This window comes from Medicago sativa, chromosome 3 (assembly GCF_051527215.1).
Source record: "Medicago sativa cultivar Bolivia chromosome 3, Bolivia_mono, whole genome shotgun sequence".
NCBI lineage: Eukaryota > Viridiplantae > Streptophyta > Magnoliopsida > Fabales > Fabaceae > Medicago > Medicago sativa.
The window spans coordinates 33,351,200-33,368,095 of NC_140751.1; the positions used below are offsets into that span (position 1 = coordinate 33,351,200).

Genomic DNA, 16,896 nt, shown 5'->3' on the forward strand with positions numbered 1-16,896 from the left:
ATTCCTGGCCCACTAACTTGGTAGTTACTCAGAGAAATTATGACGTGGCTTATTTGTATTGGTGTATAACTTAAAAGGGAAATGATGATTTAATAGCTTTGAAAAGTATTTTCACGCGCCCCCAATGTCATTAATGTTATGTTTGTTTGTCTCTTTTGAATTGCAATTGTTTTACTCTTAACACTTTGTCAATTCACACACTACTCACTCACAACAAACACTTCCACTCTCAAACTTCTTGCGAAGTAAGCGCAATAACCCTAGAACCTTCAATCTTCTTCAATCTTCATCAATGGCATCATCAAGCTCACACCAGAACAATCCAGAATTTGCGGCACAAGAAGTCTCTGCCTATGACGTCAGAGGAAGAAGCATGAAACTAGAAGAATGGGAGTTATTGGTACAAATAGAAAATCCAGTGGATTTTGCATCCCTAGCCTTCCATGAGTGTTGGATCAGAAGTTACTACGAAGAGCAAGGTCTTATGCCATACTTCAAGATGTTGAATGGACCAACATACGAAGCCTTGGTTAGGCACTTCTGGGTGAGAGCAAAAATTTATGACAGAGCTGCGTCTATAGTTGGAGAAAGGCAAATGGTTTTGCTTTATCCAAGTCTGGAGGGAAAGAAAAGAAAAGAAATGGGACTTGAACCATTTACGTGCACACAGATCAGGTCAAGCATCTGTGGGATTCCAGTTATCATTGCTGAATGGCAGATAGAAGCTGTACTTGGTGTAGAAGCTTCTGGGAAATATTCAGGAATTGAAATCTCAAGTTCTGAAGAATGCCTCTGGAAAGAAAATGTTAACCTGGCTATGTACGATTCCAAGCGGGGAGGAAAGTATGCTGATTTAGACATGGAAAGGAAGTTGCTTCTGAAGATTCAAAATGAGAATCTGTTTCCTTGTGGTGGAAGTGATAAACCTACTATGGCACAGAAATTTTTTCTCCAACACTTCATTAAGAAGGAAAAGGTGAATGTGCCCAAATACATGTTCAAGTATTTGATTGATTGTCTGAAAAAGAGTCAGTTGCAAGATAGACTCTGGGTACCCTATCGAAGACTTTATCAGAAATCTTCTATCAAGGAGGAGTTTTGGACAGATTAAGTAGTGTTGAAGCCTTCACTGATGAGCAGCTTGACACTAAGACTAGGAAGTTCATAAATGCTCAAACACTCAAGAATATGAAGTTGATCAGTAATGTCACCAAGCTTGAAACTGACTTGAGTGAATCCAGTGCCAATTCTGATCTCATGAAAGACTTTCCACCCATTTGCAAAAAGGATCCTCTTGATGTACAGATGTATTTCATCAAGGATCACTTTGAGACAACTAACAAAGTCATCAGGTTGGAGGATGTACCTGAGGAAATGTATGGTGGTGCTCTGCCACGAGCAAAAGGCAGAAAATCAAAGAGGAAGTTGTCTACAGAAGAATACCTGGGATTTGAAAAATTTGTAAAGAAAGCAAAAGTTGCTTCTGACAAGCTCAAGATTGGTGGTTCCTCAGTACCATCAATTGAAGAAGTTGTTGAAGACATGGATTCAAGTTTGGTCCTGAACGTGGGCATTGCTCCTATTCAACCTGCAATACCAAAGAAGAAGAGGAAGCCAGCAGTAAGGAGGACCAAGGATTTTCCTCATGTTGTTAAGGAAGCAGAAACTGCTACTGCTACATCTGGTGTTGTTGAAGCTGCTGAAAAAGTCTTAGAGATTGCTTCTGAACTAAAAGAGACTGTAATGTCAGAAGCTTCATAACTTCTGATGGGTTTTGTTACTGCTAAAGTAGATCAGAAGAGAACGGCTGTTTGTTCAAAAGCTTCTACAACAGGTAATGTTCCTTCTCACACTGAACCTGTAATACATGAGATATCCAGTAACTTCTCATCTATCTCTCTAGAAACCTCATCATCATCTTCTGATTCTGATGATGATAAACCCCTAGGTCACCGCTATCATAAACTAATAAAAGGCCAGTCAACATCAACCAAAACCCACAAAAAGCCCTCTCAGACAAGCTCTTATGAGCCAGTTGGTCATATAATTAATCAAAAGTTAGAGGAAATTGCTTAGAGAAGAAACCAAGTTATTGATAGAATTCTCCTCCATCACCCTCAACCTCTAAACATTCAACCACTCAACACAATTGTACCTGATGAGGTTAATTCAAACTCACAAAAAGCCTCTGAAATGGCTCCTGAAGCATCTGCTTCTGAAAAGGACATTTCAGAAAGCCCACAACAACAACAACCAAAACCAGAAAAGACCACTTCACCCCCACAACAACAAACTTTTGTTCTTGAACCTTCTGTTCCTGAACAATCCATTCCCAAACCCCATGTTCCTGAACCCACTGTTCCTGAACATATCTCAACTGAACCTGCTGCTCCTGAACAACCTGTTTCTGAGTCAACTCCTTCTTCCACAACTCTTTTAACCGTACAAATTGTCAAGGTCACCCACTACAATGGTAAGTGTGATATGGATACTGATTCTGAGGATGATCAAGATGATCATACCTCTGATATGATTATTGACAATTTTGCTGACCAACCATCAAGCAGCCAACCCCTAACTACAAATGGCCAATCAACATCTGACCTAGCCATTGTCCCCATAGCCCCTCCTAAACCTTCCAAACAATCTTCACCACCCACCATTTTCCTGGATTCTCTCATATTGCAAGGTGTGTGGGAAGACATTACTTCTGAAGTTCACAGGCTGATTGAAGGAAGAAGTGACTTGGGTCACAAAATCAGCTATCAGAAGCAATGGAGGAGGATTAAGGAGAGAGTCATCAATCTGATTTCAACTCTGCATGATTCATGTCTACAAGCTTAGGAGGAATCCAAGCAGAAGTTGGAAAACTGGATTAATGGGATTGATGAGGATATGAAAGACATAGAGGTCCTTCGTACTTGGGTGAAGAATCCACTAAGCATCAGAGGAAGAGAACCTGAAGATTTTCTTCCCAACTACATTCATCCAAAGGATCTGGACTTGTCATTTCTTTCAAAGATCAATTTGAAGAATGTTGCACCTGACCTGGCTATAGTTCAGGAGAATTTGGTGCTGAAAGAGAAGAATAAGGAATTGGAGCAGAAGCTACAAGAACAGGATCATAAGCTGTTGAGAATTGAAGCTGAAATGGAACAATCAAGAATCAGGGAAGAAAACTACAAGTCAGAAATGAATAGGAAATATGCTGAAACTCAAGAGATTCTGAAGAAAATTTTAGAGAGCCAAAATAAGCCAAACCTTTTGTTGCACACCTTTAGCTTGTTTTTGTCTCTTTAGGCTTCTGATTTATATGATTTTATTTCTGTTTCTGACTTAGTTTTCGCTTCTGACTATATATGCTTCTGAACTCTTTTCGCTTCTGAATATCATTAACTGTTTATATCTTGTGTGTATTAGTTTTCGCTCTGATTATATTGATTGATATGCTCTGATTAGTTTATTTTCTTTTGAGAAGATGGTTAATATGCTTATATAATGCTTTGAACCTTTATTTTATGTTTTTCTCATCTCTTCTTTTTGTTTATTTCTTTTTGTTAATGACAAAAGGGGGAGTATATGTGATAGTATTTAAAGGCTCTGAGCCCCATTAATAATATTTGAAAATTTTGAAAAACTTCTTTGTGTTTTACCTAAAAAGGGGTGTATCAAAAAGGGGGAGTATCAAAATTTCAAATAAAATTAATTTAACTATTCTTCTTATCTATAAGATAACTCTTTCAATTTTAAGCTCTGATATTATTATGCGTAAAATGAATTTAATTAACCTGGATAAAACTTAGGGGGAGCTTACAAACCTCACCTTAAAGACTATCAGACTCAGGGGGAGTTAGAGCTTACAAACCTCAGACTCTGAGCTTACAAACCTCAGAACCCCAAAGTCAACTCGTTAATTAGATTAACAACAATTGATCAATTTTAAATACTGTTGTTTGTCATCATCAAAAAGGGGGAGATTGTTGGAACAAAATGTGTTTAACAATGAAGCTTAAAGAGTTTTGATGATAACAAGGTATTAAAAATTGTAAATTGGACTAGCTAATATTTGTTCAATTGTACAGGACCATAATTAATTTTTACATCATTAATTGGATCTGTATGAGCAAATAAAGAGCAAAAGAAATCAACGAAATTGAAGCTTAGACGCTCCTGAAGGCAATATGCTTCTGAAGACAAAACGCGCTCCTGAAGTCAAGCTGCTCCTGAAGAGAGTAAAGTGCTCCTGAAGACTAAAGCGCTCCTGAAGAATAGTGCTCCTGAAGACTAGTGCTCCTGAAGACTGGAAGTCCTGAAGCGCCACGTCATCATCAGAAGCTACAACATCAGAAGCTGCCTCATCAGAAGCCATTTCACCAGAAGCTGAAGATCAACTGGATTTGCAAAATTCAAGGATTCAAGAGCTGTTTCATGGATCAAAATTCACCAAAGGACAACAGAAGATTAGTGGAACTTTGCAACGGTCATTTCAAAGGTGTTTGAAGGCATGTGCTTGCAATTTGGACGAAAGCGTTGACATTGTACTATTGTACAAACTGTACAACCACCTTCTCCACTACTCTGTTTTGTGTCCATGCTACAAGACAAGAAAACAACTCCAGAATACGGCTCCGCCTACAAAGATGTTCCTTTGGATAAGGAATGGATTTCAAATTTGTTCTTCATAGGACAACAACCAAATCAGGCAAAAGATCATTGGTGAAAGATCAAGCTTCAACAACGACTCTTTGATGTGCTGGCAATTTCACAATGTCTCTTTCACACCTCTATATAAAGGAGTGAAGACTTAGAGATTTGGCAATGCTGAACGAAAGACTCACAACATTTTTACAAGTGCCAAACCTCTGCTGAAATTGTCCTGCATTCACTTAGAATTTCTGGTCCTCAAGTTTCATCTTAGAAATTCTTAAGTTATTGAGTCGGTATCTGATTTGTATTGTGAGCACCTCTGATTGTATATCAAGTGTTCAACTTCAAACAATTTTCTGTGTAATTTTGTTTTCTAGAAGTCTCTTGCAGTTGTGCTTGAGCATAGAAGTCTCTTGATTGTGTTCTTGAGCATAGGAAGACTCTTGCGAAGTGTGCTTGAGCAAAGGAAGTCTCTTCCTGTGTGCTTGAGCAATTGTAATCAGATATTACATTATAGTGAAATCTCCTTGGAAGTGCAAGGGGGACTGGACTACTTCCGGATTGTGGAAGGAACCAGTATAATTGCTTTGTGTCTTTCTTCTTCTCTCTCTCTCTGTTTTATTCCGCTATGTTCAGATTCTGTTTATCACTTCAGAAGCTGTTTCACTTAGCTTCTAATCAGTGTGTTCAGTTTTTAGGAGAAACGAAGAATTTTCCAAAACACAATTCAACCCCCCTTCTTGTGTTTTTCTCACCTTCATATTATGTATATCAAGGAAGCATTTTTCTATGTATGGATGAGATGTTTTGTATTATGATTGTACGAAGGCAAATTGTTGAGTAATTATTCATCCGTATGTATTTTATGTTGTAAATTTTTAATGTATCCAGTACTAAATTTAACGCGCATGCTAAACTTTCTAGGTACGTTTAGTATGAGTGTTACATTTGGTATCAGAGCAGGTCGATTCAGATCGTGTCATGGGTCATTAAGTTACAACTAAGGTAGTGGGACCATTGGGTTCCGGGTAAATGTTCTGGTTGTTCTTGTTAGTTGAGCCTGATCAACTCAATTTAGCATTCGATGATTAGAACGGATGCCTGAGAGCTGAATAGGACCCAGGAGGAACGAAGTATGTGATGAAATTGAACTGAGAAGTAATAACTCGGAGCGAGTTATAGTAAGAGTTTGATCGTGCCAATAGGTGGCTGGTGAACTAAGCAAGTATAAGCGTGAGTCTTCCGGGAGTGCAAGGCTACAAGAATAGGAGAAGTTGACATGTGTTGACGAGATTAGTAAGCTCTCAAGGAATGAGTTATGAGAACGAAGTTAAAGATCTGAATGTCCAGAGTGAATAAGGTTCTAACATGGAATGAGTCGACAGAGGAATAAGTTAAGCCGTTCGTAGTGGACAAAGTTAAGGTTTTATGTGGAAGTTTTATGTTAAGTGCTATGATGAACAAGATATTAGTTTCTGATGTGCCGTGAATTGTAATGATTGTTGTTAACGGTTGTCATGCAAAGATATGAACTATTTTTTTTTATGATGTTCGGAATAAATGATGTGCATTGGATTACTTGAGAAATAAGATTTTTATGCAAATTATGTTTTATGGAAAACTGAGCTAAAGAAACTCGCCAATAGCGAAATTTTTGCTATGAGCGAAATTACTCCAGAGGATTTCGCTGATAGCGAACCTGGAGCGAAATTTTCAGTTTTTCCGAAAACTGTCATTTCGTCTCTAGGATTAGTAGTAGCTATTGGGGGTTGTTTTCACAATCTTTTATGTAACAAACACTCTCTATAACATCAAGTATCGAATGCACATTACATCCTATGATTTTAAAAGAAGAAAATGCATGGACAATTATTAACGGAATCAATCTGGTTTAAGGTAACATTAGAAGTTAACGTGACAAGAGCTAACAAAGAGCTTGGATCAAGAGTTTTAAGGTTCCGACATATGAATGGATAAAGTAGATGCGAAGGCATGTAATGGAAAGTAAAATTGGTGAAGATTTATGTGAGGTCGCAAGATTTTCAGATTTTATGAAGTTATGAGTATTTCCCCGGATCTATGTTTTGCCTAAATAAATTGCTAAAGCTCGTTATGATGATGAATCAAAAAGTTTACAAGATTTTCGAAAGGTAGACGCATATGAGTGGTTGGAGTTGACGGTTATGAAGTTAAATGGAATTTTGTAGGTGTCGGTCGGTCATGACTAGCATAGAGTAAGTTAAATTCACCTGGAACAAGGTTTGATGGCACAGTTATGTTGTCAACTCGTTCCGTGAATTTTAAGGTAACGACTAGTACCCAGAATTCAATATGTTTTATGTACATGATGAGAAATCGTCAACGCCAATGACCCGTGTGTTATATTATAATGTTTTCTTAAAGAAAGAAAAATTAACGAGCAAGTATTAGTTTGGTTACGCAAAACATAATATGCGAGAACACAAGAATGCAATGATGGATGTTCAAGAAAGGTATGTATGAATTTATGATGAGTCTACTATGGAAATTCGAGATTGCTCGGGAACAAGTTTACGTATGATAAGTATATGTCGTGAGGTAAACCTAACCAGTGAGAATGTAAGGTCTATCCCCAAGTAAAGTAATATGGTAATGTGACAAGTCTACTGTGAGATTTAATCTTACAAGATAATTAAAAGTGCAAGTTTATGGCATTGGTTGCCACAGGAAAGGTCTTGACAAGAGTTCAAGGAGATGCAACTCATATGTGAAGTTTCAGGTTTCTCAATGGATTAGAATAATGGTTGAAGCCAACCGATGGGAATCAGAGTGGCGCAACGAAAGTTAATAGATAAAGTTTTGGACAGTAACCATGGAACTTGAAAGTGTCTTCTTAAGAAGCATTATGGAACAAGCGATGAGTTCTCGAAATGTTAAATAAGTAATGGGACCTATACGGTCAGTGAAGGATATGGCAAAGGTATAATGGATGTGTTTTCACCAAAGTAAAATAGGAAATGCTAGAGTTACAACAAATGAAGAGTATGTGCTATGATAAGAGAAATACATGTAAGAGTTGAAAGGTTCCTTTTTGTGACTCAAAGTAATGATTGAATTATCAAGTGTGATAACCGGTGTCCGAAGAAAAGTGCTACACGGGAGAAGGTAACAACAATTGAGCGTTAACCGAATATGATGTTTCGAAGATTCAAGTTTACTGTTCTTGGAACGAGGAAATGAAATGTCGTCATGTGAGATAAGGGTCCTATATGAATTATGTTATACAGTAATGTGAGTCTCCAAGATATGTATGTAAGTTAAGAAGGAATAGGAAAGAACTCACTTTTGGAAGTTCGAGAATTTTATCATGAAAGGAGACATGATCCTAGAGTTATACACGAAGAAGCGCATACCCTCTTATGTCAAACTTGTTAAGTGATCGCGATACTTGCTATGGTAATTTCGAACCATGATTTTTATAAGTTTTAAAGTTAAAATGGGTAGTAAGGGACTTTGGAACAAATGTTTATTTTAAAAACATGATTTTTGTAAAGTTCTTTTAAAAGTTAAGCATTTATTCGTTCCAAGGATCCGGATACCAATGTTTAGAAAATTTCTTAAAGCAATATGTTATAACAAGTATCGTTAGTATTTAACAAGAAGCGACATTTGGAAGTATGCAGATGCTATGGAAGGTAGGGTTTGATGAAGTAAACACCAAAGTTTTTCGAAAGGTCTTATGAGACGCACAAGTATATGTTAAGAGTATTCCAATGCAAGTGGCCTAAGTTGGAAGTTTTAAGAGCTTATGAGCTGCAAGACTAGTTGATGAATGTCAGAGGTATCAGCGTATTTAATTTCACTCCTCCACGACAAGTTATGATAGTTACCCATGAAATCGGATGCTAAGAAAATGAATATGAGATTGAAAGATTTCTTAAGACTCTGAAAAGAAATAAGAGATTCGTAGAATCGTCAAGATAAGTAACGTAAGTAAGAGACATGTGTCTCAATGTACAGTAAGGAAGACATGTATGAATTATGTTAAGCATGAAAAGATGACTAGGATGTTAACGAGCACTGCAGGGCAAACCTGGATTCCGGTAGGACCCCAGTTAAAAGGCAAATCTTGAGTATATCAGTTAATGATGAGTTATTTATATGAATGGTTTATGTTAAATAAGTAAGATATGAATCTGCGATCGCCAATTCACATGTGACAAGGGTAAATTATGACCATGATGTTTTAAGTTAAGCCAAGAACATGAGAGAATAAATTCCGATAATAAGAGGATTGTTTTAAGATGTTATGTATTGAACTTGGTAAATATTAAGTGATCTCTAAATTTTGAGGACGAAATTTTTTTAAGGGGGTAGATTGTAATATCCCGCTTTTCAGAAATAAAGAATTTTACCCGTCGGATGCATCAAAGGAATGTTATTAATGGAAAGCGAGTATGATGAAGAATGTTAAGTACGATGGAAGATAATATTATGTAATATCCGTCGAGCATGGACTTATGTATCAGTGTCAGGTAAACACGACTAAGGTGAAGGACGAAGTGGTAAAAGCCGAAAGTGGCTATATAAGGCCACAAGGGCCATTTTCTTTCATTTTCCTCATCACTTTCTCTCTCTAGGTTTTGAGAGAAAGGGTTTCTCTCCTCCTTCTCTCTAAGGCCGCCCCCATTCTTCCTTCCTCTAGGCATCAAAGTCTTCCAAAATCATGCAATTGGTGGCTTAGCAAGCAAGAAACAAGTGGAGGAAAAGATTAAAGCATGTTTTGGTGGAAAGGATAAGAAATCATGGATGAAGTGAAAGCTAGGGTGGATGCTTGATGCTTGGGATATTGCAAGAAACATGTTTAGGTGAGTTCCATAGATAGTTTACCACCCTTTGGTTGTGTAAATTCATGTTAGAAAGTATTGAATTGTGTTAATGAGGGGTTTTAAACCCTAATGTCCCTTTTATCAATTCTTGTTGATTAGATGTTAGTTTGCCATGAAATATGTTATTTAAAGTCAATATATGTTGCTGGATGATTATGGTGCATTGCAGGATCGAATTGGACGAGTTTTGGGTCAAAATTGCAAGTTTGGTACCACAGACCCGAAGAAACTCGCTAATAGTGAAATTTTCGCTATTAGCGAATTTCTTCAGACAGGATATGCCCCAGGGTCACTAATAGTGACTTCCTCTGGGCCAGCCAACATGCTTTTGGCTTGTTGGTTTATTGTGGGGTCGGTGGTGCATTCCGAAGCTTTTCCTTCAACGTTTTACAACTTTATAACCCTAAAACAACATCTAGGCAATGCACATAACATCAAACGATTCTTGAAATGAAAATCATGGCAAACATAACAAGAATGGCAAGAGTGATTCAAGAGAGTTTAAGCCGATTTTACTCGGGTAGCAATGAATTAAGAAAGGGAATGAATGTAGAGCCTCGACATAGTTGTTGAGAACTAGCAAGATAGCATGAATCCCTAAGTATGTCAAGTATAGTATGAATGCATATGTAAGTAAGACGCGAAGTGTAATCTCTTCGCACATGAGCTAGAATGACTTAGCAAGTATGCAAGTTATGGATTGATAGGTTTTTCTCTCCACTATGATTAGAATGTACAAGTATGAACATTTACCGCTAATCGGATCGATCAAGGTTTCGAGGTAAACATGTAAGCATGAATAGGTTTAACCTTCATGAACGACAAGAATATGACTATTATAATGTAGGTGGCATGTCTCTTGCTATCCACATCAGGGGGAGACAAGGGGTTCTCATGATGAGAACGATTCAAGCCGTAAGGGACCCGCATGTCACTCACTAAACAAGACGTAGGTGTTTGTGTCTCTTGTTATCCATGCTAGGGGGATACGGGAGGTTCTCGATCTAAGGGGAACGGTTCAAGCCGTAAGGGACCCGCACGACACCGAGGGAGTCCGATGTACGTACATTGGTCATGTATGTGATTGTTCTCGGGGTTACTCCACCCGGGGCTATCCGTAAAATGAATCAAGATAATGATTGTTTGTTCAACGCTAACCTAATGAATGAACTTATGTACGACCATGCATGTTATGAATATGATTATGTTATGTCTATGCAAGGAGCATTAGATGCTAAAGACAAGTGCAAGTCATGTATAGAACAAGTAAAGATTATGAAACCGATGACGATCTTAGGTTTCCCCTAATCGTCCGGTTTAGATTCGTGTCATGCCATGTTATGCTTATGCCTCGATACATAGAGCGTATTCTTGGCAATGCGGTCCTAGATTCCCCCTCGACCGCCATGACACGTATAGGAAGTGAAGCCTATAACAAGTAAGATGAGCCTATGACGGGTTTAGTATGCACTACCGTCTAGGAAAGCATGACCACACACGTATAATCAACCGTCAGGTTGTATGGTAGACAAGTGGTGACCGTAGGTTTCCCCTGAGGTTACCTATAGCCTAGGATTTAGGGGAACTCACTGAGACATTATGTCTCATCCCAATCCTTATTTGTTTCAGATAAACAAGATGATATGCAAGCTTGGAGCCGGGTAGATGATTCAGCAAGAGTATGTTCGTACCTCTGCATGATATTATGTATATCAAGGAAGCATTTTTCTATGTATGGACGAGATGTTTTGTATTATGATTGTACGAGCTCAAATTGTTGACTAACTATTCATCCGTATGTATTTTATGTTGTAAATTTTTAATGTATCCAGTACTAAAGTTAACGCGCATGCTAAACTTCCTAGGTACGTTTAGTATGGGTGTTACATAAAATAACATTAAGGAGGCAAGGATTAACAAGATTAATGGACATGGCATGAGAAAGGAGAGAAATCATAAACTAGAATCTCATGTTTTATTTCATAAGTAATCACCAAACCAAAAGGTAGGTAATCTAATCTAAGAACTCACGTTAAGAGAGTTTGAAGTTGTTTCCAAGCTTCTACACAACCAAAACCCTAATAAGAAAACTAGTTGGAGAAGTTGCTTCAAGTTCCTATGTTTCTTCCACCAAAAGCTTCCTACCTTACTTAATTGCTTGCTTGAAAGAGAAAGATCAAAGTGAATATGGATTCAAGAAGGGATGGGGGCCGATTTCTAGAGATGAAAGAGAGCAAGAATATTTGTTGGTAACCTAGAGAGAGAAAGTCCTAGAATTAATGAATAATTTTGGGCATAAATCCCTTAAATACTCCTCTTGAACAAATATCGAAACTGCCCTTTAACTTAAACGTACGCAAACTATCGTTAACATGTATATATCTCATAACTTAAGTAAGCGGGATATTAAATCCTACCCCCCTTAAAAAAATTTCGTCCTCGAAATTTAGAATATACCTGAAAACAAATGTGGGTACTGACTTAACATCTCTGATTCAAGTTCCCACGTAGCTTCACCATCCGGTGAACCTTCCCATATAATCATTACTATGGGGATCTCCTTGTTTCTGAGAGACTTGACATCACGGTCAACTATCATTACTGGTTCCGGTTGAAACGTTAAATCCGATCTCAACTCTATGGAATCTAACTCAATTGGCTGGAAAGGATCCGGAATATACTTCTTCAATTGTGATACATGGAACACATCGTGCAAACCTGACATAGCTGGAGGCAAAGCTAACTGATACGCCACCGGACCAATACATTTGAGTATCAAAAACGGTCCCACATACCTTGGACATAGTTTCTTGGTTCTGAAGACACCTCTCAAACCCAATTTAGGGGTAACTTTTAGGAACACATGACCACCTTGATTAAACTCCAAAGGTCTCCATCTCTTGTCTGCATAACTCTTATGACGGCTCTTGGCTGTTCTAATCTTTTCCAGAATTGATTTAATTTTCAGAGTTGTTTCTTGAATGATTTCTGGTCCAATAATGCTCTTATCTCCAACTTCGGCCCAACATAAAGGAGTCCTACACTTCCTACTATACAACGCTTCATAAGGTGTCATTCTGATACTCGAGTGATAGCTGTTGTTGTAGGAAAATTCTATCAAAGGCAAATGATGATTCCAACTTCCGCCATCTTCTAGAAAACATGCACGCAACATGTCTTCCAAGGTCTGAATGGTTCTCTCTGATTGACCATCAGTTTGCGGATGGTGAGAGGTGCTGTAATATCCCACTTGTCTGCTAATGGAATATTACCGGTTGAATGTGTCAGAGAATTATGAAATAATTAATTATGATGGAAATAATTATTATGTGATGTCAGCTAAACACAAGTTAAGTATCAGAGTCGGATTTAACACGTTTAAGACAGGGGCATTATAGTACTTTCCTGTGGAAGGGGTATTTTTATTTGGATTTTACCCCAAAATATCTTCACTTTCTCTTTTCTTCTTCTCCCTTCACGAGAGAACAAAATTCTGCCCTCTTCCTTTCCCCTACTCTCTCACGCCTCTCTTCCTTCTTCTTCTTCTTCTTCTTTTCTTCTTCTTCCATCAATCCTTTCCAAACTATTTCCAAATCATGAAACAAGTTGTGTTAGTTTCCCAATAAAATTTTATGGTGCTAGAAGCTTGGATTAATAGGTAAGTTTCAATTCTTCTCTCCTTTAAGAAGTTAAGGTTGTGATTAAGTTGGATTCTTGAATGATCAAGCTTATGTTGTGGTTTGGAGGTATATAGAAGCTTGGGTTAGCAATTTTTCCATCTTAAAGCTCATAAAGAGATGTTCAAGGGAAGCTAGGTTTTTGATGCAGAGAAAAGTTGGAATAGGAGCTTAAGCTGGGGCTGTTGCTTAATCAATTAGGTGAGTGTTTCATTAATTTTGAATTTGAGGTTGATTATGGATGAATTTCATGAAATAGTGGTAAGGTCAAGTTCTGGTTTTTAATTCGTACCTATTTCTATGTAGCTTGGAATTGAATGATTATTGAAGTTTTGGATTCCCCATTCAATTCCCTATAGTTTGGACACAAATTTTGTATGATTCGGATTTGAAACGAGTTCGGAAAACATGTTTAAAGTTTGGTATTTTCTGCTGGATTCTGGCTGCGGATTTTGGAACAGGGCTTCATTAAAATGGTAAGAACTCTTTCCATGTAACTCTGAATTGAGTGGTTGTTATTGCTGTGGATAGCTAACGAAATTCCCTACAGTTTAGACACAAGAATTATTAAATTCTATTAAGTATAGTAGGAGAAAATCTACCTGTAAGTTTGAGGAAAATTTCAGTCTCGTTTCTGTACAATGTCCACTCTTTTGTTAAACTGTACAAATTGGATGTTTAACCCTCAAAACAAAAATTATATTTGGAATCCTGACGCCCTAATATTTCCAACAAGTGGTCGTTTGCTCAAAACCGATATCGTTTGGTATTTTAATTAAATTGTTAAAATTAAGGCATTTATGCTGGATATTGCAGGGTACGGGTTTTGCATAAGTGAGTCATATGGAATGGACAAGGACTGAAGCGGAGGTCTGAAAATAAGGCTTCTATGAGCAAGATAAGAGGGTTGAAGGGAAAGCAATGATATGAGCTTTGAGTTGTGACAAAAGATATTGAGAGAATCAAGAACTTTTATGGTGAGTTCCATAGATAGTTTTCCCACCCTTGGGATTATGTTTTTATCTTGTGAGGATAATATGAATATTAGGAATTTTATATGTTATGATTAGTTACCCAAATTATGCCATGCTTGCTAACTCATGAATACTTGCTCAAGAGATGTTTTACATGTTTTTTTTTATATGTTACTTAAGAATAAAGCAAGTATTTAATATGTTGGTAAAGCGTGGCATACGAGAGAAAAATTTTCATTATGTCCGGGTAGCATGAATTAAGAAAGGGATTGAACGTAGAGCCTCGACATAGTTTGTCGAGAACTAGAAAATAGCAAGAATTCCTAAGTATGACTAGTATATACCGGATGATTAAGTAAGAATCCTAAATATGAAAAAACGCGAAGTGTAATCTCTTCGCATATGTTTAAAATAATTAAGCATTATGTTAAGACGTGAATTGATGATTAATCTCTTCACATATGTAATAATCAACAAGTAAGCATGAAAATGTTTAACTTTCATGATATGTTTAAGATTAAGATTTATGATTAAAAATGAATATGTAGGTGACATGTCTCTTGCAATCCATGAAGGTATGGATTCAAGGGGTTCTCATGATGGGAACGATTTAAGCCGTAAGGGACCCGCTTGTCACTGAGTAAGCAAGATGTAGGTGCTCGTGTCTCTTGTTATCCACGTCAGGGGGATATGAGAGGTTCTCGACTCAAGGGGAACGGTTCAAGCCGTAAGGGACCCGCATGACACCGAGGGAGTTCGATGTACGTACATCGGTCATGTATGGGATTCTTCTCGGGGTTACTCCACCCGGAACTCTCCGTCAAATGAACTCAGATAATAATGTTTGTTCAACGCTAACCAAGTATGACCCTGAATTTATTTATGTTTATGTTGCAAGAAATGAATTTATGTAAGATTATGTTTATGAGCAATAGCACGAGATGCTATTAGACAAGTATAAGATATGAAATAGATCAAGTAAAGACTGTTATGCCGATGACGATCTTAGGTTCCTCTAATCGTCCGGTTTAGGATTGTGTCATGAATATGTTATGTTAAGTCTTGATGCGTTTAACGTATCTTGAGTTAGCGGTCCTAGGATCCCTTGACCATCATGACAAGTATGATAGTAAGCCTATAACAAGTAAGATGAATTATGACGGCCCTGGTATGCACAACCGTCTAAGTATGCAAGTCCCCACACACGTATAATCAACCGTCAGGTTGTAAAGTAGACACGTGGTGACCGTAGGTTTCCTCTGAGGTTACCTATAGCCTAGGATTTAGGGGAACTCACTGAGACATTAAGTCTCATTCCAATCCTTATTTGTTATAGATAAACAGGTTGGATTGCAAGCTAGTAGCCGGATGGATATTTTATCAAGTGCTCGTTCGTACCCGCTGCAGAATGATTATGGATTCAAGGATGCATTTATTATATTTTAGACAAAAGGTGTAGTATTGCTTTTGTACGAACGCGTATTGACGTCCAATATATTCATTCGAAGTTTTTATGTTGTAAATTTTAATGTATCCGGTACTAAAGATAACACACATGCTAAACTTTCTAGATACGTTTAGTATGGGTGTTACATTTGGTATCAGAGCAGGTCGATTCATACCGTGCCTTGGGTCATTAAGTTACAACTAAGGAAGTGGGACCATTGGGTTCCAGGTAAATGTTTTAATTGTTGATGTTAGTTGAGCCTGATCAACTTAATTTAACAATTGACGGTTAGAACGGATGCCTGAGAGCTGAATAGGACCCAGGAGAAATGAAGTATGTGACGAAGATTATATGAGAAGGTAGAAACAAGAAGTAGAGTAAGAGTCTGTCCGTGCCAAATGGTGGCCGGTGAGCTAAGCCGTTCAAGTTTGAATACTCCGGGAATGTAGAGTAATAATAAGATGGAGTGTTCCGACGACGTCGGGTAAGTTGATAAGGATACTTTGTATACCCGTAAGTTAAGAATTTGAAAATGTCTAAATATGACCGGGAGTTTTGGTAAAAGATGTTGTTGGAACAGAACTGCGATATAGAAAGGAAATATATTTCTGGAATATAAGTGCAAGACTACAAGATAAGGAGAAGTCGTCATATGTTGAAAAAATATGGAAGTTCTCAGGATTAAAGGTATGTGAATGAAGCCAAAGATTTGAATTCCCTTCGAGTACAAGGTTCTAATGTTGGAATGTCGAGCGAGTCGACAGAGAAGCAAGTTAACCGTTCGCAGCGAACGAAGTTAAGATTTTATGTGGATATTTTATGATGCCATGATTAAGGCAATAATTTCTGATGTGCCGAGAATTGAATCGAATGATGTTGATGTTTGTCATGCATACGATATAAATGTTTTAATGATGTTAAGAATGAATAACGTGCACTGGATTGCTTGAGAAATAAGATTTTGTACAAACTATGATTTCTGGAAAACTAAGATAAAGAAACTCGACAATAGCGAAATTTTTGCTAATAGCGAAATTACTTCAGATGATTTCGCTGATAGCGAACCTGGGGCAAAATTTTCAGTTTTTCCGAAAACTGTCAGTTCGTCTCTAGGATCCGCAATAACTATTGGGGAGTTGTCTTCGCAACATTTTTGCAATAAACACCTTTTAATAACATCAAGTAACGAATGCACATTACCAATTAAAGTTTCCAAAGGAAAAAGGGCATGGACAACCATTAACAGAATCGATTCAGTTTAAGGTGACCTCGGAGATTAATGT

The 16,896-nt window shown here is 37.6% G+C and overlaps 1 protein-coding gene and 1 long non-coding RNA gene across 2 annotated transcripts; both read left to right on the forward strand.

Annotated features, from left to right (window-relative positions):
• Positions 1-292: 292 nt before the first annotated feature.
• On the forward strand, positions 293-1,761 carry LOC146937248 (uncharacterized). The gene is made up of 3 exons (XM_085749374.1): positions 293-976; positions 1,066-1,461; positions 1,657-1,761. Exons 1-3 carry the CDS (start codon positions 293-295, stop codon positions 1,759-1,761), a joined length of 1,185 nt encoding a protein of 394 aa, XP_085605500.1.
• Positions 1,762-12,776: 11,015 nt separating this feature from the next.
• LOC146937249 (uncharacterized) lies at positions 12,777-14,492 on the forward strand. The gene is made up of 4 exons (XR_015030884.1): positions 12,777-13,173; positions 13,262-13,393; positions 13,499-13,668; positions 14,009-14,492. It is a non-coding gene; the product is annotated as an uncharacterized LOC146937249 (long non-coding RNA).
• The last annotated feature ends 2,404 nt before the right edge of the window (positions 14,493-16,896 follow it).

Excerpts from the sequence above, each read along its gene's own strand:
- LOC146937248 (XM_085749374.1), top strand. The coding sequence starts at position 293 with ATGGCATCATCAAGCTCACACCAGAACAATCCAGAATTTGCGGCACAA. Across the intron at positions 977-1,065 it reads ACTTCATTAAGAAGGAAAAG|ACTTTATCAGAAATCTTCTA; the intron begins GTGAATGTGCCC and ends ACCCTATCGAAG. Across the intron at positions 1,462-1,656 it reads ACCTGGGATTTGAAAAATTT|GAAGCAGAAACTGCTACTGC; the intron begins GTAAAGAAAGCA and ends CATGTTGTTAAG.